The sequence below is a fragment of the Onychomys torridus genome, chromosome 4 (genome assembly GCF_903995425.1).
Source record: "Onychomys torridus chromosome 4, mOncTor1.1, whole genome shotgun sequence".
NCBI lineage: Eukaryota > Metazoa > Chordata > Mammalia > Rodentia > Cricetidae > Onychomys > Onychomys torridus.
This window is the reverse complement of record NC_050446.1, coordinates 140192578-140216721: the sequence shown is the minus strand read 5'-3', so window position 1 is coordinate 140216721 and position 24144 is coordinate 140192578. Positions and strand designations below refer to the sequence as shown.

At 41.9% G+C, this 24144-nt stretch overlaps 1 protein-coding gene across 8 annotated transcripts in view; it reads left to right on the top strand.

Moving 5' to 3' along the window:
- The window catches only part of Cbfa2t2 (CBFA2/RUNX1 partner transcriptional co-repressor 2), a 97063-nt gene that overhangs the window by 54293 nt on the left and 18626 nt on the right, over nt 1–24144 (top strand). For 3 of the 8 annotated variants that reach the window (XM_036185042.1, XM_036185041.1, XM_036185046.1), the window contains exons 2-6: nt 5163–5306; nt 10919–11160; nt 15937–16026; nt 20370–20551; nt 21629–21882. In XM_036185042.1, the coding sequence (XP_036040935.1) occupies nt 5163–5306; nt 10919–11160; nt 15937–16026; nt 20370–20551; nt 21629–21882 (912 nt within the window). Of the gene's footprint in view, nt 1–7; nt 40–1015; nt 1130–1159; nt 1212–3471; nt 3556–5162; nt 5307–10918; nt 11161–15936; nt 16027–20369; nt 20552–21628; nt 21883–24144 lie in introns of those variants that run through there. The other 5 variants (XM_036185044.1, XM_036185043.1, XM_036185045.1 and 2 more) reach the window with 5 other exon arrangements.

Genomic DNA, 24144 nt, shown 5'->3' with positions numbered 1-24144 from the left:
AGACTCTGTTACTCCAAATAAACATTTGCTGGAACTGGGGTACAGCAATCCATGTTTCACTTTTCCTTGTTTACATTGTCAGGTCAGCTGTGTTGCTGCTGCTTTTATTTGCATTAAGGTTATCAACAGGCTTTGATGTTGGCAGGCTGATTACAACATGTCTTTAAAACATTAAAATGATTAGCACTGGAAGAAATCTTTTAGTTACCTACTCTCCACACTTAGTGGCATAATAGCTGTTAATGCATTCTTACCTGAGCGCTAGCTAACAGTACCCAGGTGTGGATAGTCTAGAGCTTTTTAACACCTTCTCCCTGGAATGGCTTGTCTCAGGTTCTAATCAGTATTGGAATTAGGCTTCAGGCACATCGTCCAGATTCAAGATCAGGTGTTTTCCACAGGAGCCTTGCCTACTGTGGAAGAATGGCCTCAAACCTGGAGTCCTCAGCACCCTTAGTAGGATTATAGGTATGCCCCATCATTTCCAGGCACAATGTCCTTTTTATCTTAGCAGCAAACAAACCTTTTTACTTATATTATTATTCTGTTTTAATTAAGGTATACTTTTTTGTTTTTGTTTTTTTTTTTTTGTTTTTTGAGACAGGGTTTCTCTGTGTAGTTTTGCACCTTTCCTGGAACCTACTTGGTAGCCCAGGCTGGTCTCAAACTCAAAGAGATCCTCTTGGCTCTGCCTCCCGAGTGCTGGGATTAAAGGCATGCACCACCGCCCCGCCTAATGATAACACTTTTATCTGGCCTAAAAATACTATTGCTCTTGTGCTTGCTGCCCGTGTCAAGTTGTAGAGTAAGATCTGTGTGTAGTCTTTCATGTTTCTAGTCTTTTGTAAGAGAGTATATTTATTCTATTCCTTGTTCCTGTGCTCTCTTTTAATGCTTTGGCACATGTTGGGTAGTTTGAGACAAGATCTCATTGTAGGCCATGAGGGCTTTGAACTCTTAACTTAGCCAAGGATGCTCTTGATCTCACTCCTCTTTCTCTTTCTTACCTAACAAGTGCTGGGAGTGTAGGCCTTCATCACCACATCTGAAGAAATGTCTCAGTGGATAAGAGTGCTTGCTGCTGAAGAATGAGGATTGTTGGGATCTCAGCACCAGTAGGAAAAACTGGGTATGGCCACACTCACCTGTACTTCTTCCAGAGTGTGAGTGAGTGTTGGAAATTGAACTCAGGACCTCTGGAAAAGCAACAGGTGAATGTGTAACAGGGATGTGGGGGATAGAGACAGGAGGATCACTGTGGTTGTTGGCCACTAACCTGGTTCCAGGTTCAATGAGACACCCTGTCCCAAAGGAATAAAGGAATTTGGATGCCCCCTTGGCTTCCCCACGTGAACATCCAGGCACACACATACACACAAATAATTGTTTTTAATGGCACTCACACCTTTAATCCGTCTGGCTCTCCGAAATAAAAATTTAAAGTAAATAAGTTTTAAAAGGTACTTTAGAGCTAGAAAAATTGCTCAGCAGGTAAAAGCTGCTGTGTCTTAAACCTGGTAGAAAGAGAAAATGGACTCCCTAAGTTGTACTCTCACCTCCACACACAAAATGTTTGTGTGTTTTCAGATAATCTCACTATGTATCTCTGGCTGGCCTGGAACTCAGAGCTTGCCTCTAAAATAAGATTTTTAAAAAAGGATTTGTTGGGGACTGGAGAGAGGGCTCTGCGGTTAAGAGCACTGACTGCTCTTCCAGAGGTCGTGAGTTCAATTCCTAGCAACTACAAGGTGGCTCACAACCATCTGTAATGAGATCTGGCGCCCTCTTCTGGCCTGCAAGCATACGTGTAGGCAGAACACAGTGTACATAATAAAAAGAATCTTAAAAAGAAAAACAAAAAAACTTAATGTCCCATACTGAGTACATAATTTCTCTGCTCAAATATACTCTACTACTAGTGTTCTCTATCTTGGTCAGTAATTCCACGTTGGTTTGCATTTCTCCCCTATCATCTTATCAGTGACCAAATCCTCTGTGTTCTAATTTTAAGTGTCTTTTAAATCCACTGCCCCCCCCTCCCCATCCCATTCCTGTTACAGCTTTCTCAGGAACTCCTGTATGTCACAACACAAAAACTCACACATAGCGGTCTTGCACCACAGTCTCATTTTTCCCCATCACAAATACTGATCTCTTCTTTTCCTTCCTTTTCTATTTCCTTCCTTCCTTCCTCCCTCCCTCCCTCCCTCCCTCCCTCCCTCCCTTCCTTCCTTCCTTCCTCAGGATCTTTCCATGTATTTTTTAGAGTATTTTGTTGTTGTTGTTGTTGTTGTTGTTGTTGGGGGGTTTCCAGACAGGGTTTCCCTGTGTAGCTTTGGAGCTTGTCCTAGAACTCACTCTGTAGCCCAAGCTGGCCTTGAACTCACAGAGATCCACCTGCCTCTGCCTCCCGAGTGATGGGATTAAAGGCATGTGCCACCACCGCCCGGCTTAGAGTAATTTATTATTTTATCTGTATTATTTTTGCTTGCATGTATGTATGTGCATTGCATGCTTGGTGTCAACAGAATTCAGAAGAGGGTGTTAGATCTCCTGGAAGTGTAGTTTTGGATGGTTGTGAACCATCATGTTGGTGCTAGAACCAAACCCTGGTCCTCTGCAAAAGTAACAAGTGCTGTGCTCTTAACTAACTGCAGAGATAGCTTTCCAGGCCTTATTTATTTTTATTGTATGTGTATAGGTTTTTCTTGTATGTACATTTCTATACTGCATGTGTACCTGATGCCTGTGGAGGCCAGAAGAGTGTATTGGATCTTCTGGAACTGGAGTTAAAGACAGTTAGTTATGGGTTGGGGATTTAGCTCAGTGGTAGCGTGCTTGCCTAGCAAGCGCAAGGCCCTGGGTTTGGTCCTCAGCTCTGGCAAAAAAAAAAAAAAAGAGAGACAGTTAGTTGTAAGTCACCATGTGGGTGCTGGGAATTCAAGCCCAGGTCCCCTGAAAGCAACTGTGTTCCTAACTTCTGAGCCAGCTCTCCAGCCCCTGTTTTTGCTTTTCATAGCTTTCCTTCTAGGTGGTTTTTTATTTTCTTTCATTTACTTGTATTGAAAAACAAGGCCTAGAAAGCTGAAATTACTTGCTACATTTTATGTAGGTCAGGAAACTAGGAATAACAGTAATGGTGCTGGCTTGTAGGCAGTGGAGTCAACAAGAAGTAAGGTGGCCTGTGAACTGTGTTCTTGAGGCTGGGTTTTATCCACAGCTAAGTTTTCAGGAGGTGAAGCATGCAGCCCAGTGTTCTGGAGTTGGGCTGACCCATCTTTGTTACCTGGCCAAATACTGCATGTTAAAATGTATTTGACTGCTAAGCCCTCCTCTATCTGGCCTTTGGCACCCTTGCTGTAAAGACAGGTGGTCTGAGAAAGACACCCTCCAGGTTGATGCACACTGTACATAACATAACAGTGCGAGACAACTGTCAGTTCCTTCCTTTCTTCTCCCCCACCCCTCCAGAAAGCTGGGCCCCAGATGGAAGAGTTGGAAACGTGTCAACTGTTCCCTGAAGGGCATTGAGAAAACACTGGCAGGAAGAAGAAGGCAAGCGCAACAGCTCATTAGTCCACTAATCAGATAGGACGAGCATCAATTTCACAAAGAAAGCATCCTGACCAGGGACGGCAAGAGTGGGAAATTTTGGCCACATGGTTCTCAGAATACTATAGGTTTTGTTAGGGGGTTTGTAACATGGGTGCTTGGCTTCCTTGATACTTTTTTTCCCCTTGATACTTTTAATTCATATATTCCTTTCCAAAAATTAGTCACTGCAAGCTGGAACATAAAATAGCATTTGGGGTATCTTTCCCCATCAGAAAGTGTAGTGAATAAGATGTGCCTTGTGTTTTGCATTAACATGCTTTGATTTTTACCTTCTCATTTAAACCTTTTCTGTGGCCTTTGCACTTTTTTTTTTTCTTCGAGACAGGGTTTCTCTGCAATAGTTTTGGTTCCTGTCCTAGATCTTGCTCTATAGACCAGGCTGGCCTCGAACTCACAGAGATCCGCCTGGCTCTGCCTCCCAAGTGCTGGGATTAAAGGTGTGTGCCACCACCACCCAGCAGCCTTTGCTCTTGTAATCTAAGTCAGTTGCTACTACAGTATTTAAGTAAACAAAAACAAAAAAACCACAAGAAATTAGTGAGAGACATATAGTTCAATTTAAAGGTAAGCCTGTTATTCAGGTATTAATAGGTTCTCTTTTGTAAGAAATAGTTTATTTTAAATGTTTCTTTTGAGTCAAGGGTTTTGCCTCATCTAACCCAGAATGTTTTATGGATAGAGTCTGCTTTGAGCTTCTGATCCTCCTGTCTCTACCTCCCTAATCCTGGAGTTAGAGGCAGTGTGCCACCGGGCCAGGTTTAACTTATTTATAATTTTTTAGATTTTTCTTATGTGTATTTTGCCTCCACATATGAGAGGCCAGAAGGGGCTATGAGATTGCCTGGAACTGGTGTTAGACATGATTGTGAACTAGGAACACACCTCTGTCCCCTGTAACCTCTGAGCCATCTCTGTAGGCCCCCCTCTTAAACATTTTTTTTCATGTGCATTGGTATTTTGCTTGCATGTATGTCTGTAGGGGGTGTCAGATCCTCTGGAACTAGAGTTATAGACAGTTGTGAACTGCCATGTGGGTGGTGGGAATTGAACCCAGGCCCTCTGGAAGATCAGCCAGTGCTCTTAACTGCTGAGCCATCTCTCCAGCCTCCTTCTCCCCCATATTAAAAGATCCTCTGCTAGTAAGGTGTTTACTGCCAAACTTGGCAACCTGAATTTGATACCCGGACCTACATGGTAGGAGAGAATTGACTCTGGCAAGTTGTCTTCTGGCTGCCACACACATATCATGGCACATGTACATATGCTTGTGAACACACCGCACATTCACACACACACATGTACACATGCACAAATAAATAAATATATAATTAGAATTTTAAAAGGTCCTTTCCTTTCCCCAAATAAAGTAGCATTTGCAGAGCTAGATGTTAGGACATGAACATATCTCCAGGGAGTCAATGTTTTACCCTTTTTTATAAGCATCATTTTAACTTCTGAGTCCTCTAGGGAAATAGGTTCATTTCCAATTGTTGTTGCTATTTATTATTTATAGAGAGCTTGACCTCCCTTTCTTTTATTCTTTGCAGTTGGTTGTGAGAAAAGGGTGCCAGCAATGCCTGGATCGCCTGTGGAAGTGAAGATACAGTCAAGATCCTCACCTCCCGTCATGCCACCCCTCCCACCAATAAATCCCGGAGGACCGAGGCCAGTGTCCTTTACTCCTACAGCATGTGAGACCTCTTAATTAAGTTGAATTCATGATTCAGAATCGTAATTTAGATCTGAGTAACTGGCTTACATTAAACCTTCATATACATCATGCAGCATGACTAAAATGTAAATAAGGGCAGGGTATAGTGATGCTTCCTATAACCTCAGCCTGTAATTGCCGCAGTCAGAGGATTAAGAGCTCTAGGTCACCCACCCCTTGGAGTGGCACATGCCTTTAATCTTGGCATGTGGGAGGCAGAAACAAGGGCTCTCAGTGAGTTCCAGGCCAGTTGAGCTACTTAGTAAGACCCTATCTCCAAAAAGGAGGTGAGGAAGGGGGCTATTTGAATGTGACTTCCAGAAATATATAAAGATGGGCATGAATTTTATTTATTTGTGACAGTCTCACTCACTATGTAGCTGGATATATTGTAATTTTAAAATGTGAGAATGTGAACACACAATTTGATTTAAAAGACTGTGAAAAGCTTATCTACATTGTCAGGGTGGCTACAAGCAGAATAGTGTCCCATTGTTTGGGCGTGCGTCAAAGAGGGTAGCTCTCATCAGGATGGATCTTTCTGTGGAAACAAAGAAATGAAAGATGATTGCAGCTGATTTTCTAGATTGGTGAGGTTAAGTGTAGAGCTCTCTTTTCTAGGAGTTTCTTTGAATGGAAAATAGAATTATTCCCCCCCCCCCCCTTCAGCCCATTAGTTTTTTATGAATTCAACACCATTTTCCAGAAAACCTACCACTTGTTAGGGGATTATGAACAAAGCCAAAGAATCTACAGCAGGTAGCTCAGCAGGTGAAGGTGCCCGTTACCAAGACGAACAACCTGAGTTTGATCTCCAGGACCCATGTTGTAGGAGGAGAGAACCAACTCCTGCAAGTTGTCCTCTGTCTTCCACATTCATTATGACATACTCACATACTTGGATTGCACATATATGCACACAAAATAAATATTGATGGTTTACAAGAATTTAGTAGTGTGTATGCTTATGTATCCAGTAAGGCAATACTCATCAAGCAGCCTCACCTGATGTGGTGTCATATGCTTATAATGCTTGAGGGAGAAGGGAAGTAGAAGGCTGAGGCAGAAAAAACCCTAGTTCAAGGCCTGTATCAGAAAGCAAAAACCAAACAAAAGGAAGACCAGTCTACTAAGTAATTGCAAATAAACAAAGAAAAGCAAAATAGTGGTCCTGCTCGTGCAGATTTCTGGAACTCACTCTGTAGAGCAGGCTGGCCTCGAACTCAGAGGTCTGCCTTCCTCTGCCTCTGAGTGTTGGGATTAAAGGCATGCACCCCTACACCCAGCTCAGATTTATTAAATCTATTAGGGTTTACCTTGAAGTAAAGCAGCACTATCCTATACCAAAGAAAAGTTCTTACTTCAAGTGATAGCCGAGCCAAGCTATAGAAGATACAGAAGAGTTTGCTGATTCAGATCTGGATAGTGGTCTGTCCAGAAAGAAGGAGCAGAGATGGAGAAGTGACTGTGACGACCTTAGGAGAAGGGATTAAAACACAGCTGAAGTCTTCACTTATTTTATGTACTTTGTTGCTTGCTTGGTTTTTTTTTTTTTGTTGTTGTTGTTCATTTTGATGTGTGGTCTCATGTATGTAGCTCAGACTGGTCTTGAACTCTTTACAGCCCAGCATGATCTTGAACTCTTGATGTTTCTGCCTCCACCTTCCAAGTGGAGATCATAGGAATGTACACCTATGGCCCGCTTTTGTTTTGTTTTTCTAAGATAGGGTCTCACCCTGTAGTTCAGGCTGGCTTCCAAGCTGGAACCCTCATAACTCTTGTCTCCTGAGTGCTGGAGATATCACTGGTGTGAGCCCACACTCTACCTGCTATCTTTGTTTCAGTGATACCAATTTATCCTTTCCCCCCTCTTCTTCCTTCCCCTCAGAAAACAGGAGTACTGATTGTGTTTATCATAATTTGACAAAAAATAAAGAATGGGAGATCCTTTATGAGATTTAAGTAAATAATGCACTTTCCCCTTTCCCTTTCTTCTTTTTTGGGTATGTGGAGTCTTGGTGTGCCTGATTCTTCCATCTCAACCTCTAGAGTAGCTAGCTAGAAGCACTCTAATTTTAGAAGGTATTTTTCTGAATGACCAAGAATTCTGCATTATTTTTCTATCTGTGTCAAGACAAGGGGAAAATTACTCTAAAGGATATTAGTATTTTGAATGGTCAAAGAGATACACATTTTGATGCCAATTTAGATCATAAAGATAGAATCTGAAAATATCTCTGACATTAGTAGAAATCTGTTTCTCTGATGGTATTTCTCACATGCTAACTTGTGATTGATTGCTTGGCTTCTTTTAGATTCTCAGAAGGAGATCTGTAAAATGAACAGAAAGCTGCATGTTTTGGGTCACACCTATAAAAAGGGTATTCCGGAGGCCAGTGCAGGAGAATCATAACAAGTTCAAGGCTGCTGTGCAAGACCCTGTCTGAAAAAACAAAAAAGAAAGAAAAAAAGAAAAGGGGGGCTCTGAGGAAGATGATTTAGGGGTTAAGAGCACTTTTTCTGTCTTGCAGAGAACTGGGGTTTGTTTCCCAGCACCTACATGGCAGCTAACAACTGTCTGTAACTCCAGTTCCAAGAGATCCAACCCCCATCTTCTGTCCTCCATGGGTACCAGGCACATATATGTGGTACACAGACATATGCAGGCAAGATATTCATACACATAAAAAAATAGATCTTGGGCTGGAGAGGTGGCTCAGGGGTTAAGAGCGCCAGCTGTTTTTCCAGAGGTCCCGAGTTCAATCCCCAGCAATCACAGGGTGGCTCACAACCATCTATAATGAGATCTGGTGCCCTCGAACACTGAATGTGTAATAAATAAGTAAATCTGAAAAAAAAAAATAGATCTTAAGGGGAAAAAAGTAAAAATAGGAGTTTCCAGTTGGTCTCCAACTTATTGTAAGCACTGTGGTGTCTAAAGTGGTATTTCTTTGTGCCTATGGTTTTTTTTGCAAAAGGAGCTCACAATAGCCAGGTGTCCTTGAACCCAAGTGTTGGGATTACATGTGGGCATTACTGTAGCTTACTTTTTCCTATTCATTGTACTCTACAGTGATTGAATGTGTTGTGTCTGCTTGTTTGCTTTGTAAATAATGTTATTTATTCTTTACAATATACAATATATTTGATCTTACTCATCCCTGTCCCCAGTACCTCAGATTTCCCCCCACCTATTCAACTTTATCTTCTCTCTCTCCTTCTCTTTCTCTCTTGTTTCACCCTGTCCTCCTCTTCCGCTTCTCCTTTCCAGTCTAGTTTGTGTTGGCTGACTACTACTGGGTGTGGGACCTGCCCTGGAGTGTGGTTTGGATACACTCTGTATCACTACATTGAGGAAAACTGACTCCAGTTCTCCCAGCAAGAATCAATCAAATGTCGACAGGTGTGGTGGCTTATGCCTTTAATCCCAGCATTGGGAGGCAAAGGCAGGGGATCTCTGTTTGTTCTAGGCCAGCTTGGTCTACAGAGTGAGTTCCAGGACAGCTAAGGCTGTTACAGAGAAATTCTGTCTGGAAAAACAACCACCAACAACTACAATAACAACAAAAAGAATCAAATGCCAATAGCTTCTCATGGGTAGGGTAGGGGACACGACAACTTTGTGCCCATCTCCTCTTCCATGCTGAAATTTTGTTTGGCCTGAACTTGTGCATGCATTCAGAGTCAATCTCTATAAGTTAATATGTGCATCTACCTTATTGTATGTGGAAAACACTGTTTCCTTGAAGATGTCCACCATCTCTGGATCTTATAGTCTTCTGAAGTCTCTTGTTCGTTCGTTCGTTCTTTCTTTCTTTCTTTCTTCCTTCCTTCCTTCCTTCCTTCCTTCCTTCCTTCCTTCCTTTCTTTCTTTCTTTCTTGGTTTTTCGAGACAAGGTTTCTCTGTGTAGTTTTGCGCCTTTCCTGGAACTCGCTCTGTAGACTAGGCTGGCCTCCAACTCACAGAGATCTGCCTGTCTCTGCCTTTTGAGTGCTGGGATTAAAGGCGTGCACCACCACCACCCAGCTGAAGTCTCTTTTTCTATGCATGTTGACCAGTTGGGAGTTTCTGTGTTAGCAGCCATCTGCTGCATGAAGAAGCTTCTCTGGTGAGAGTTTAGTGATGCATTTATCTATGCATGTAGAAATAAATCATTAGAAGTTTTATTGCTATGTCCATTTAACAAATAACAATAGTAGGTTTTCCCTTAGGTTTTATGACTGACTCATCTAGCCATAGGTTCTTGGCCTCATTGACAGTTATCAGATACAGGTTCTATCTTGTGGAGCAGGCCTTAAATCCATTCAAAAAGTGGTTGGTTACTCCTATAGTATTTATGCCAGTGAGCATGTCTTGCCAAACAGGTCTTTATTGTACCTCACATAGTTCATAGCTGGATTCAAGACTGACTTATTTTCTATTTTCTCCTCTGGTAGCATGCATAGCACCTCTTTAACATTCTGATCACTAGTCAGTAGGGATGAAGCTTCTAGTTAAGTACAAGCTAGATTTCTCCATGTTTGATGGCTGATTGGTGTCTCCAGCAGTAGGGTTTTAAAGACAAGTTCTGGAGGGTAATGTTTGGGGTTGGGATGGTCTCTGGGACTCCAACAGCTCAAAAAGAGGTTATCCAGTTTTCTTTGGTAGTATCAGCTATGTAGTTGGGGTCTTGTTCCTTCATCATAGAGCATCTCCATTTGAAGTGTGTGTGTGTGTGTGTGTGTGTGTGTGTGTGTGTGTGTGTGTGTATGTGTGAAGCTTCTATAATATTAAGTTGTTGTTTTTGGTTTTTCAAGACAGGGTTTGGAGCCTGTCCTGGAACTGGCTCTGTAGACCACAGAGATCCACCTGCCTCTGCCTCCCAAGTGCTGAAATTAAAGGCGTGCACTGCTGCTGCCACCCAGCTTTACAATAAGTTTTTATATGACTTTTTTTGGGGGGGGGGGGGGGAGCTGAGGACCGAACCCAGAGCTGAGGACTGAACCCAGAGCTGAAGACCGAACCTAGGGCCTTGCGCTTGCTAGGCAAGCGCTCTACCACTAAGCTAAATCCCCAACCCCTATATGACCTTTTTAAAAGGCCTTTAATGTTACTTTAATGTTAGTTATCTTTCCCATGTTCTCTTCTCTACCCTGCCTTCCCATCTCCCACTCCATCTTTCTCTCTCTCTCTCTCTCTCTCTCTCTCTCTCTCTCTCTCTCTCTCCCTCCCTCCCTCCCTCCCTCCCTACCTACCTACCTACCTACCTACCTACCTGCTTGCTTTAAATGAAATGTTGCTATGTTACTAAGGCTAGCCTCCTTTTCCTGGGCATATACAGTTTTCCCATTGCAGCCCTCTACTAGTCTTGACTACAACACAAGCACATATCATCATACTTAGGTTTTAACACTTGTACAATATTCTGTTGCCATTTTTTCTTGACAGTCTATCTTGGTACACAGCAATATCATTGATTGGAGTGAGTTTTTATATAATTTTACAGAATTCAAATGAGTAGTGAAAAAGAGACCGTAAAGGTGAAGAAGTCAGCAAAGACTCTTACGTTCTGTGCTTCAACTGAGTCTTCTTATTTTCTGGCTTTCTTTTAGTAAGCAATGGCATCAACCATTCCCCTCCTACCCTGAATGGTGCCCCATCACCACCACAGAGATTCAGCAATGGTCCTGCCTCTTCCACATCATCTGCACTAACAAATCAACAGTTGCCAGCTACTTGTGGTGCTCGGCAGCTCAGCAAGTTGAAACGCTTTCTCACTACTCTGCAACAGTTTGGCAATGACATCTCACCTGAGATTGGGGAGAAGGTTCGGACTCTTGTTCTAGCACTGGTGGTAAGTATGGCTTTACCTTCACCAGCTGCCTAAGAAGTTATGATATTCCTGCTCATTCCCAAACCATGTTGATATTAAGGACTACATTAGCTGTTTAACAATTTTTTTTTTTTTTTTTTTTTTTTTAAATTTTGGAGCTGAGGACCGAACAACCTTGCGCTTGCTAGGCAAGCGCTCTACCACTGAGCTAAATTCCCAACCCCTGTTTAGCAAATTTTTAAAAACTGTTGAATTATCAGTTTTATAGCAGTATTTATTTTCCAAAGAATCTATAATGTGTCTTCTTATCTAAGGTGTGGATTTAATTCCAGTAAGCAGCTTTGGCTTCATCTTCAACAGCTTTCCGCAGGCCTGCTAAAGTTCAACCAGGTTATAGAAGGTTGTTGTATGTCAGCATATTCGGTAGCTGGTACACTATTTGCAAAACAATTTTAATTTGCAAAACAATATTTTGTAAAATTAGAAATTTAATGCTCTAAATAAATAGTTTCTATGCAGTTATGTTGTTCAGCTCCATGTGCATAGTTTCTTTAGTTTTTCTTTCTATATTGAGTGAGCCTGCTTATAAAGGATTAACTTTCTATGTTGTCATCCGGGTGAGATTGAATATTCTCAATTTATAAGGGAAGTGCTCTCAGTTTTCAGTGTTTCCAAATGAAATACTCTTAAGATCCACTCCTGATAAAAGCATTGTTTTCTTTCCCACATGTTAACTTCTCTTTATGATGAAAAGCTGAATTATTGTACTAGTCCTTAAAGTTGCATTTTCTCTCAAAATATAACTTAGGGAAAACCCCTGGGGTTTTGGAGGGCAGTACATGTAATCAGTTGGTAGGAGTACTTGTCTAGTGTCCACAGTCCTGGGTACAATTCCAGTACTCTGGGTATTTATGCATAAAGATCAGAAGTCAAAATCATCCTAAGTTACATAGTTTCAGTTCAGCAAGGCAGTGTATGAGACCCTATCCCCAACAAAAACAAACGGTCTTATGTAGGGCAACTGGTCTTGAACTCTGTGTAGTCTAGGACCTCGAGCTCTTGATCTCCTGCCTCTACCTCCTTAGTGGGAGGATTTCAGGCATGAAATCATTTTGTTGTACTGCTTTATTATAGCACAGTTTATACATTTTGGCTTTTGATAAACATTTGAATTGTTTACGTTTGTGGCAGTATGTCAGTGGTCCCTAATACTGCCCTGTGTTTGTAGATTGGTTCCTTTTCCAGATTGGCATATGGTGGTGCTCACAGCTAACATTTATTCCAGAGACATAATATAAATAGACAGGCAGATCGTAAAGGAGATGTACATGGGCAGACTCTGGAGGAATCCATGTGCCAGCTTTGTTAATGCTCTCCCCTTTCATGATCACACAGACACACTGTCCCCAAAGCAGAGAAGATGTATGCGGTGCTTCTGCCTGAGTCCTGTAAAGACTCAGACTGTGGTGGGCCTTGTGGACCGCACATGCCTAGCTCCTCTTCCATAGAACCCCATGTTTTAGCATAACCACAAACAGTAACAACGAGCCATTTCTATCACTTAGAGGAAGTGTGAGGTTTTATTCTGTGCGTTTATTTATTTAGCAAAAACCAACTTATTAGTCAGAATTTAAACTATTATAGAATACTTAGCATTATTAAACTGAGACTAACCTTTTTATGAAAGTTTATTTTTGTTGTATGAGTGTTTTGCTTGTGTGCATATATGCGCACCATGTGTGCAGTGTCAGAGGATACCAGAAAGCATGTGTGTTGGTTCCCTGGGACTGGAATTACAGACCATTGTAAGCTGCCATGTGGGTGCTGAGAATAGAATTCAGGTCTCCTGGAAGAGCAGCCAGTACTCATAACATTGAGCCATCTCTTCAGCTCCAGGATTTTTTATTTTTTATTTTTTTGGAAGGCGGGGGATTGCTTGGTTTTATTTGAGACAGTCTCACGTAGCCCAGCTGGCCTCATGCTCACTATGAGATTGAGATGTTCCCAAGTGCAGGGGTTACAGGTGTGGGGGTCGTACATTTCTTGCAGGTTCTCTGCAGCTGTCTCTTGTAAGGAGCCAATGTTTGAGTTAGGAATGGAACAGCCAATGAAATCATCTATTGCTGTCTCAGTGCTTCTTAAACACTTTCTCCTGGCTAACCTGTGAATCCCATCCTGACTAAGAACAATGTCTTCTGCATCTAGTATAGCATATGATAGCCACCCAATAACTGACTGAATGAATAACTAGAAAACAATGGGAACATCTTAATTAATTAATTTATTATTGTTTTGTTTTTGTTTTTCGAGACAGGGTTTCTCTGTGTAACAGCCCTGGCTGTCCTGGAACTCATTCTGTAAATCCTCCTGCCTCTGCCTCCCAAGTGCTGGGATTAAAGGTGTGTTCCAGAATTTATTTATTTTTATTTTATATGTGTGGGTGTTTCACATGTATGTCTGTGGCATACTGCCACAAATGCAATTATGTAGTTCTCAAAGAACCAGAAGAGTGTGTTACATCCTCAGGATCTCTTTTGCTTGTGTTGAGTTGGTTTTCCTCAGCTCTCATTTGCTGTGTCTGTGGCCCTTAGTGGTATGAGAGCCTGTTTTATCCCCATAGGATTCTAGTGCAGTGCATTGCCATGGTTGTGGCATCTCTGTCACCACCACCACCACCACCATCACCACCATTCATCTTGAGAACTATTTTCTCTGTTTGGTTTTTCTAGATTATGTTTCATGTAGCCCCAGCTAAACTCACTGTGTAGCTGAAGATGACCTTCAACTACTTATTTTCTGCCTCCACCTTTCTAGTGCTGGGATTATAATCCTGTACTAGCATGTTCAGTATAGGAGGTATAGGGATCATAGTCAGGTCTTCATATACACCAGACAAACACTGTACCAACAGAGCTACACCCCAAACTTTTTTATGGTTCTATAGTGATGTAATAAATGTGATTTTTGTTTTGTTTTATTTTTTGAGTCAAGGTTTCTCTGTAACAGTCCTGGCTGTCCTGGAACTCAGTTTGTAGACCAGGCTGGCTCAGAGACTCTCAGAGATCCCCTCCCTCTGCCTCCCAAGTGCTGGGATTAAAGGCACCATGCCAGGCTGAAAGTGTTTTTCTAAAGCTTAAGGCATATTCTGTTATCTGTGTATACAACATTTTGCTTATCCATTTGCCCTGTATGAAACACTAGATTATTGCGCTTCTACCTTTTCAGTTAGGGCAAGTTTTATATCATTCATTGTACAAGTTTTGCCATCCACATTCTCAAATCAGCTAATAGTCTGCTCTTTCATGAAGGCCTGGCTTTTCTTTTCCTTTTTTTCTAAATATTTATTTTTACTTGTATTTATTTAGTGTATGCATGGGTATGGGTGTGTTCCAGGGTTATGACACCATCTTCTGGCCTCCATAGGCACCAAACACATATTACATGTGCATGCATGCAGTCAAAACTCATACACATTAAACAAAAATAAATCTTTTTTGGTTTACACTGTATCAGTGTGAGTTTCATAAGATGTTAACAGTGAAGATTAGAGAAATGGCCCATTGTGTGTAACCTTTCTAAGTTTCTTTTGGTAGCTTAAAAAAGTTATAAAGTGCCAGGCGGTGGTGGCGCACCGCACGCCTTTAATCCCAGCACTTGGAGGCAGAGTTAGGCAGATCTTTGTGAGTTTGAGACCAGCCTGGTCTACAGAGCGAGATCCAGGAAAGGTTCCAAAGCTACAGAGAGAAACCCTGTCTCGAAAAACCAAAAAAAAAAAAAAAAAAAAACAAAGACTGGAGCTACAGCTGGTTGAGAGCCATCGTGTGGGTGTGGGAATTGAACCAGTGTGTCTAACTGCTTAGCCATTTCTCCATCCCCTCTAATTTGTTTTTGTAACTTTGTTAGACTATAATTTATCTCAGAAAATTGTAAAGCCATGCATAGTTTTGTGTGTCTATAATTCTGGCATTCAGTAAGCTGTTCCAGGCCAGCCTCAGTGCCATAGAGAGATCCTGTTCCCACCAAACAAAGTGTGGGGGACCATCTCTGTCCATGCACTTTATCTTGTTAGTCCATTGTAGATGTTCCCTTGAGACTAAATCTCCTGACATCCTACCCTTTGAATTTTCTGTCTCCCAAAAATAACCACTTCTGAGCCTTTTAAAATAATTACTATGTTTAGTGCTAGATGTAGTAGTGCATGCCTTTATTTCTTACACGCTGGAGGCATCAGGAGGATCTCTTGAGTTCAAGCCAGCCAAGACTACATAGTGAGGCTCTGTCTCAAAAATCAAAGCAAATAGATTTAAAAAAAAAAAAAGATGTTTATCTGATGTGAGTGTACACTTGTGCCACTGTAAATGCATGGAAGCCAGAGGACAATCAGATAGAACTCTGGTCTGGTAGTAAGCACCTTTACCCACTTAGTCATGGTACTATTACAATACAAAAAAATCTTGTAGTCTGCTTTCTTGCTGGATGTATTCTCTAGAGGTGGGAAAGACAACTAAACTAAACAAAAAGGAAATAGTTATGCTTTTTGTGATTTAACGGTTGACTGAAGGCAGTCTGGTATGATGGCTCATTCCTCTGAGATGCAATCTGCCCTGTTTTGTCCAAACATGCAGCCTTGAGTTTGGGCCTCTGGCCTGCGTCGTTTATTCTCTGCTACAAATCTGTAGTATCACTTTGTCCATCCATAGCAAAACTTTACATCATTCCTTTGGTCTTTCCATACATTTAATCCACTTCTTGCTGCTGTGCCCAGTTTTGTATGTTGAACATTATTTGTCTTTTCAGAACTCAACAGTGACAATTGAAGAATTCCATTGCAAGCTCCAAGAGGCTACAAACTTTCCTCTTCGTCCATTTGTGATTCCGTTTCTCAAGGTAATTCAGAGTCCTTCATTATGATTTATCATCAGCATTTCCTCAAGATCCATGCTCTCAGAGCAGCTTGCTGCAGTTTCATGTCTTTGTTTTATCTGGGGCTGGGAGTAAACAGTATGTAAATTAGCCTCTTAGATGATGAGAACTGCAGTGTTTTGAATGATTTCCTCCTTACTTTGTTTTTGTTTTTGTTTTCAAGACAAGGTTTCTCTGTGTAGTTTTGGTCCCTGTCCTGGATCTCACTCTGTAGCCCAGACTGGCCTTGAACTCACAGAGATCTCCCTGGTTCTGCCTCCTGAGTGCTGGGATTAAAGGTGTGCGCTGCCGCCCCTGCCGCTGCCGGCTGTTTTGAATGACTTCTGTTTACAAACACTATAGGTAGCATGCAGGAGCAAGTAAAGGAATAAGGAGAGAAGAAAGGATTGAACTGTGAAAGTTTGTGGAAGAGGAGGAACTACCACTCCATCTTTTGGATGTGGTCTGAAGATGGAAAGTATGTGTTATCTGAGACTTGGAGACTCTTTACAAAGAGACCTGTGCAGTTGTTTCAGGAAGATATAAGAAGGCAGTGGCTGTGTTTCCTCAAACTCCAGATAATACAGTCTAATTCATGTCCTCTAGAATTAATTGTTTCCTGGAACATACCTTTTGGGCACGCGGTTCTAAATTACCATGCTTACTTTCTTAAAAGTGTTTTCATTTTGAAGTAATTTCATGCTCACAGATAAACTGTAAAAGGATACAGTCTCAAACCAGTTTTCCAAACAGTATCATTTTATAACTGTTTGCTTTTTTTTTTTCTGAAGTTAAAGAGAGCTGTAGATGTGATACATCTAAATTTCCAAATCAAGAATTTTATTTTTTCTTAATACAAGGGACCCAACTTTGGGCTTCAGGCATGCCAAACAAGGCCTTTCTCAAGGAATTGTGTCCAGAGCCCGTTAGCACTAGGACAGCACTGGGTGCCTAACATACAGACCTTGTATTTGCTTTAGCAGTGTCCCACTAATGCTCTTCACAGCAGAGTTAAGCCTTTATGTGTGTGTGGTTTAATAAATTGATGTATTCCTTAGTCATACAAAACAGTCTAGTAAAAGGAGTTGGGAGTGAGGACCTTTCTCCTCAACATCATTCAAGACTAGAGACAGAGGAAAATTCCAAAATCTTCAACCTGTGGCTTACTAGATGATTGCGTACAAATTCAGTTAACTGATGACTGAGGGGTGAGATAGAGAGAGCAAGCTAGAGAGAATGCTTGCATATACAGGACTTTGAAGGAGCCAGGTCTGAGATTGGCACCTGTGTCTGTCTGTCTATGACTCCCTGTGTCTCTATCTCTTCATTGTTTAGGACTTAGTCACATGGTATCACCCAGTTACAGCAGAGGATAGAAAATCTAGCCTAGAATGCTAGGAGAAAAGAGTTTGTTATTTGGCTCATCCATTTCTGCCGTGGATGCTATTTGAGGGCTGTTTCTTTTCCTACTGGCCTTCTCTCATACAACTGAGGTAGGTATGGGGGGAAAATATCTTCCCGGTGCATCTCAGTGGTCTAGTTAGTCTTTGTAACTTTGCTCTTGCTTTTTCTACTCTGCTAATATATGTAGTATCTGAGAAGGGATTGAGGGACAAATAAGGAGCATAAGGAAAAAATGTGGCATGGCACCAAAACACACAAATTCAGAATTCTTATCTACCCCAGAACACAAATCCTATAGCAATAGGTAGTTCCTGCTCTTGATGCCCTTAAAGGACTAGAGCTTTTGTGTGAAGTACTTGCCACCATTAATGATGATTTTTGCCATCTCAGAAATGGAGAGATACATTCTAAAAGACTTTTTTGTTTTGTCAATGTTTCTGGGACAGGGTTTTTTCTGTGTAGCCCTGGCTGTCCTGACACTCACTCTGTAGACTAGGCTGGCCTCGATAACTCACAGAGATCTACACGCCTCTGCCTCCCTAGTGCTGGGACTAAAGGTGTGTGCCACTATATCTCTGCTTCTCTTTAGAACCATGTTTTTTGTTGAATGTGGGGAGCATGGTCCTTGGTCTATATTTAATCATGGTTCCACATTGTGTAGCATTAATCTGGATCAATTTCTCATTTTAATGAGTGTTACAACTTGGAATAATTTTATATGAGTGTCTGTGTGTATATCTACATGTGATTGTTGGGTGTTAGATCCTCTGGAACTGGCTTCACTGCTGGTTTTGAGCCTCCTGATAATGGGTGATGGGAATTTAACTTGATGAAGAGCAGTGCTCTTTAAGTGTGAGCATCTTTCCAGCCCCAAGAGCTTCACGGTTTAGAGTGCATTCATTGATTGTAAAGAAGCTCTGCTTGTTTTGTTTTGGAACTTTCTCTCCTTGAAGCTTAAAGTCATTTGATGTATTTAAGTGAAGAATTGAGCTGGGTACTGCTAGAAACACAAAATTCATTCTAAGGTGGCTCTCTCCCAGAAACAATTCATGTCAAATATAACAGCTATTTTTACTTATATCAGCTACTTTTAAGTTACATAGTTAATAGCTCAAAGGAAGTGAAAGATTAGTTTGAACAACTAGTTTGAACAAATCTCACACAACATGTGGTGTTTTGTTTGTTTGTTTGTTTTTGGTTTTTCGAGACAGGGTTTCTCTGTGTAGCTTTGCGCCTTTCCTGGAACTCACTTGGTAGCCCAGGCTGGCCTCGAACTCACAAAGAGATCCGCCTGCCTCTGCCTCCTGAGTTCTGGGATTAAAGACATGCACCACTACCGCCCGTCTTGTCTTTTCTTTATATCTGAATCTATAGACAATTATTCCCCGAGACTCCTGAATCAGAAAACAACTTATGAGATTTGTGTTAAGAGAACATAATTAGCTATGTTTTTCCTGTATTCACCAAAGGACACATGTCACACATGTAAAGATCTGACATGTGTTCTTTTTTAATTAAGTTTTTACAGTTGTAAGATTGAGATTCTAGAGCAGACTTCAGAAGTGTTTCATATTGTCAGATTCTCTAGTCTTAACTATGTTATTTGGAAAACAGCATGAGGTAGGTAGTTACAGCAGCTTTTTGGCTAGCATTTGAGGTTTCGTCAATTTATTTCTGCTTTAAACAGCCACTAATTATGGTGCCTGCTAAATTAACCCTCAGTGAGGGGGTGACTGCTTGCATGTATTAAAACTTTTCATTTGCTCATTTGTCCCTTGAGGTAAAGATATAGGCTCTTCCTGAATTGTTTAAATTGGGGGGGGGGGGGCTTTTTGATATATAGAAAAATAATTAGAATTCTGAAGTTTAAAAGTATACAGAATTTTTGTGGGTTTGTTTGTTACAATTTATTTATTTTTATTTGATCGAATGTCAGATCTTGGAGTTACAGTTATGAGCTGCCATGTGGGTGCTGAGGATTGAACCTGGGTCTTTAGAAGATCAGTCAGTGCTTTTAACTAGAGCCATCTCTTCAGCCCAATTTGTTTGTTTTTTATCTACCAAAAGTTTCCTCAGTATAAAAAGGAAAAATAGCAGAACATAATTTTCCTTTTCCAAATGATGTTACTCCCAACACTCCTCTTCAGAACTGCATTTCTGGAGTAATCCTAGTTTCTAGGATTCCAAAATCTTTCCAGATTCTAGAATCTTCTCCCCTAAGAGAAGGTTGAGTGCCACCATCGGAGTAGGGTTGTGGTTCAGAAGAGAGAAACCAGGGCCTGTAATTCTCCTTTTTAGGCAATAGTAATTCTCTAACTGGCTAGTCTTCAAGAAAATATGTATTTTGGGTGCTGGAGGTGCAGTTTAGCAATAAAGTGTTTGCCGTGTCTGCATTTGGCCTTAGTCCTACTTCCCAGACTGAAAAACCCTTGCTGGAAATCTATGTATTAGGGTGGAGAGACAGCCCATGGCAGAGGGCTTGTTGCTCTTGTAGAGGACCTGGGCCTGGTGCTGAGCACCAATAGTGCTGTGACTCACAACCCCTTGTAATCCAGCTCCAGCATCTGCACTCACATACCTAAACAAAAACACACAATTCAAAATAAAAGACAGCTTAAAAGAAAAAAAGAAAAATGTATGTTTTTAAATTCTGTGTTCGACAAACCTTTATTGTGCTCTGTATCAGGCCACAGAAGTAACTAAGATACAGTCTCTTTAAGAGGATTGACCTCTTCCTGGGGGAAGAAACAGACCAACCAGTGACTCAAATAAAAATGCCCCTTTAGTGCTTTGATGATGTCACTTTACTAGTTAGTGTTGGAAGGAGAAAGCAAAGAGGGCCTTTGGGCTGTGAGATCTCATTGAGATGCTAATCCCTGTAGGTAGGGCTCAGCAGATGGGAAAACTGCCTCTTTCTTTTCAAGGCCAACCTGCCCCTGCTGCAGCGAGAACTGCTGCACTGTGCCAGGGCTGCCAAGCAGACCCCATCCCAGTACTTGGCTCAGCACGAGCACCTTCTGCTCAACACCAGTATTGCATCTCCTGCTGACTCTTCTGAACTGCTTATGGAGGTTCATGGAAATGGGAAGAGGCCCAGTCCAGAAAGGTGAGCAGAGAAGAGATCTGTTCTGTTTTCCTGGAGTTGCTCTTTGCTTTAAAAGAATGAGGGTTTGGTTGTTGATTTGTGGACAGATAATGTCTTAGACTTTCCAAGATCAGTTTTCCTTTGTCACAACACCTCTCCGGGTGCCTCACTACACATTCCTGCTGAGGAGCTTTGCCTAGAGTTTAGACAGGGTCACTGCTCCAGAAATGGAACACCCAGTCCCTCGCTCTGTCTCATTCAACCACCAGCAAAAAAGATGTCTTTTACCAGATGTGTGGGGCCCTCACATCTGGTAAGCAGCAGCACTAAAGCAAATGTTAGTCTGTCCTTTACTGTCGTCCTCTACGGCTCCACAAGCCGAGTGAAGACTCTGCTCATGACAAGTCTCAGGTTGTGACTGTGAATAATATAATCGTGCCACAATAATGCATGAGTTGTTGAGGAACCAGTATTGTGAACAATAGGAAGCTGACTACAGTTGAAGCTGAGTGACTAAAACCCCGCCAAATCACAGAGGCAGTTTTCTTCCCAGCTACTCACCCCTATAAAGTCGAATTTGACCTTCAGCATTCCTAAACTTGGTCAAACCTTGTCGTACATATCCAGTTTCTCCTGTCCTGTGTCATAATTAGATGGTTCTGCTTACTGGACCTCTCTTCTTCACGCTGGAATAAACAAACATTTACAGGTTGTGTCTGCCCTGAGGACAGTTAGTTCATGCCTCTTGTTAAACTGTTTCTGAGCTGAGTACGGGAACACACACCAGGAGTCACAGCTCCTGCAAAGGTACTGAAGTCGTCAGACCTCTGGAGTTTGGCTGAGGAACATCTGGGGAACATACTGAGATATGGACTGATGGGCTGGGAGTGTAGCAGTGTGAAGCATGTGCTTAGCATATGGGCTGCAGCACCAAAAATAAAGAACCATATTCCTGCTTTGGAAAGTGCATAGTATCTGAAGGTTAGGTTTCCTATGAGGTGAGTTGCTGGAAAGGAGCAGGTGTTCTGAGACTTGGTAGGGATGTTAACATGAACTCTTCCTGACAGGCTCCTACAAGCACTTCTGCTTCTTCTACAGGAGGGAAGAGAATAGTTTTGAAAGAGATACAGTTCCTCCTGAACCACCTGCCAAGAGAGTGTGTACTATCAGCCCTGCTCCCCGGCACAGTCCTGCCCTCACTGTGCCCCTCATGAATCCTGGGGGCCAGTTCCATCCTACCCCACCACCTCTTCAGCACTATACTTTAGAAGACATTGCAACTTCTCACCTGTATCGGGAGCCCAACAAGATGTTAGAACACCGAGAAGTTCGTGAGAGGCACCACAACCTTAGTAAGTGATCTCAGCTGCACAACAGTGCTTTAAATTGGAGGAAATCTGTGGATTGCTTTCCCATTCAGTGATAAAGCCAAATAATACCATCATTGCCTTTTTCTGTTGATACGATGACGTTAGCAGCTAGACTTAGTGGCGCATGCCTGTAATTCTAATACTATAGAGGCTGAGGAGAGTGATCAGCTCAGGGTCATCCTCAGCTACATAAGGAGTTTGAGCTAACTTGTGCTATAGACAAAAAATAAAGGGCTGGGCATGGTGGCACACTTCTATAATCTTAGCGGTCAGAAGAAACACTCCAAATTTGAGGCTAGCGTGATTTACCATGAGGGTTAAGGTTAGGGTTAGGCCAGTTAGAGGTGCTTTGGTGCCACATGTGCAATCTGATGGATATTGCTTGGGCTCTTGAGCTGAAGAGTAATAACTTCTGAAATGAATGAAGATAACATTATTCTCTGCTCTTTTGTTCGGTTTGAAATGCCTGAAGCATAAGCCTATGGAACTATTAAATTTAGGAATAAACACTCCCATTTAAAAAACCCAGCAAGATCCAGGAAAGGCACAGAGGAACCCTGTCTTAAAAAAACAAAAAACAACAACAAAAAAAAACCCAGAGTCTTAATTTGAGATAAGTTTTGAAAACAGCTTTTTGTCACATTCTGTTTTGTAGATGAATCTTTGGATTTTAATTCCTCAGCATCTATCGGGCAGAAAAACAAAACGAAACAAATGGCTGCCATCTTGTAGAGTTTCTTTTGCATTCCATTTGCTAGGGGTACCTTGTGGGGAACACATTGACTTTCCCACTCTGACCTAGGCATAAAATTCACTAGGGCTTCATGCAGTTCTTACTGAGTGGTGAAGGCCACTGAGAGCATTGTCTCCATGCATTTCTGAGTCTCAGTTAGCACTACATCATTTGATTCTGTCTTTCCAGATCAGAGCAACTGTATCCACTGTAACATAGCTAGTAAGTGGCCTTGACAAGATTCAGTTCCTAAACTGCCTGATGTTGAGGTTGGCTATGTCGGCAGCAGGTGATGAGATATACCATCCTTGGTGTCCAGTTCTTATTCTCCCATGCCTTTTTGTTTGTTAAAAACTAGGCTGGGGGTCAGCAAGATGGCCTAGTGAATAAAGGTACTTACCATGTAAGCCTGGGGACTTGAGTTTGATTCCTGGAGACAGTTAACTCCAGAAAGTCATCACCATCATCATCATCATCATCATCATCATCATCCACACACAAAGACATAAACAATGATATTAAATTCTTTTTAAGACTAGGCTTGCTATTGATTTTTTTCTCTTCTTTTGTAACATGAATCTTAAAAGGTCTTATTAATAAAAAACAAACCTTGGCCAGGCGGTGGTGGCGTACACCTGTAATCCCAGCACTTGGGAGGCAGAGGCAGGTGGATCTCTGTGAGTTGGAGGCTAGCCTGGTCTACAAAGCGAGTTCCAGGACAGCCTCCAAAGCTACAGAGAAACCCTGTCTCGAAAAACAAAAACAAAAACAAAAAAACAAACCTTGGGCCAGTTATTAGGGTGAATGCTGGAAGATCAGAGAGACAGAACAGGCCACAGCTAACCTTACCTCAACAACTTCTCAGCTGATCTCATTTCCTCAAACTGGAAGCCTCACTTGAATGGATCTCAGCTGAACTGCTGCTAGAATCCTAAAAGCTTAACCAGGCTCTAGTTCCTGGTCCTCACGCCTTATATACCTTTCTGCTTCCTGCTATCACTTCCTGGAATTAAAGGTGTGTGGCACCATGCCTGGCTGTTTCCAGTGTGACCTTGAACTCACAGAGATCCAGACAGATCTCTGCCTTCAGAATGCTAGGATTGAAGGCGTGTGTGCCACCATTTTCTAGCCTCTATATCTATTGGCTGTTAATCCCAGATAAGTTTAGTGTTCACAATATATTGGGGAACACAATTATCACCACATTCATACATAATTTCTGCCCATTTGAGAGAGAAGAATAGTGAAAGCTAGGTGTGGTGATCTGAAAGAAAATGACCCCCAAAGAGATGGCACTATTAGGAGGTGTGGCCTCGTTGGAGAAAGTGTGTCACTGTGGGGGTGGGCATTGAGGTCTCTTGCTCAAGATTACCTCAGCATGACTGTCAGTTGACTTCCTGTGGCCTGCATATCAAGATGTAGCCAACACCCAGTCTGCTTGCATGCCACCATGCTCCCACCATGATGATGATGGACTGAACTTCTGAAACTATAAGAGAGCCACCCCAATT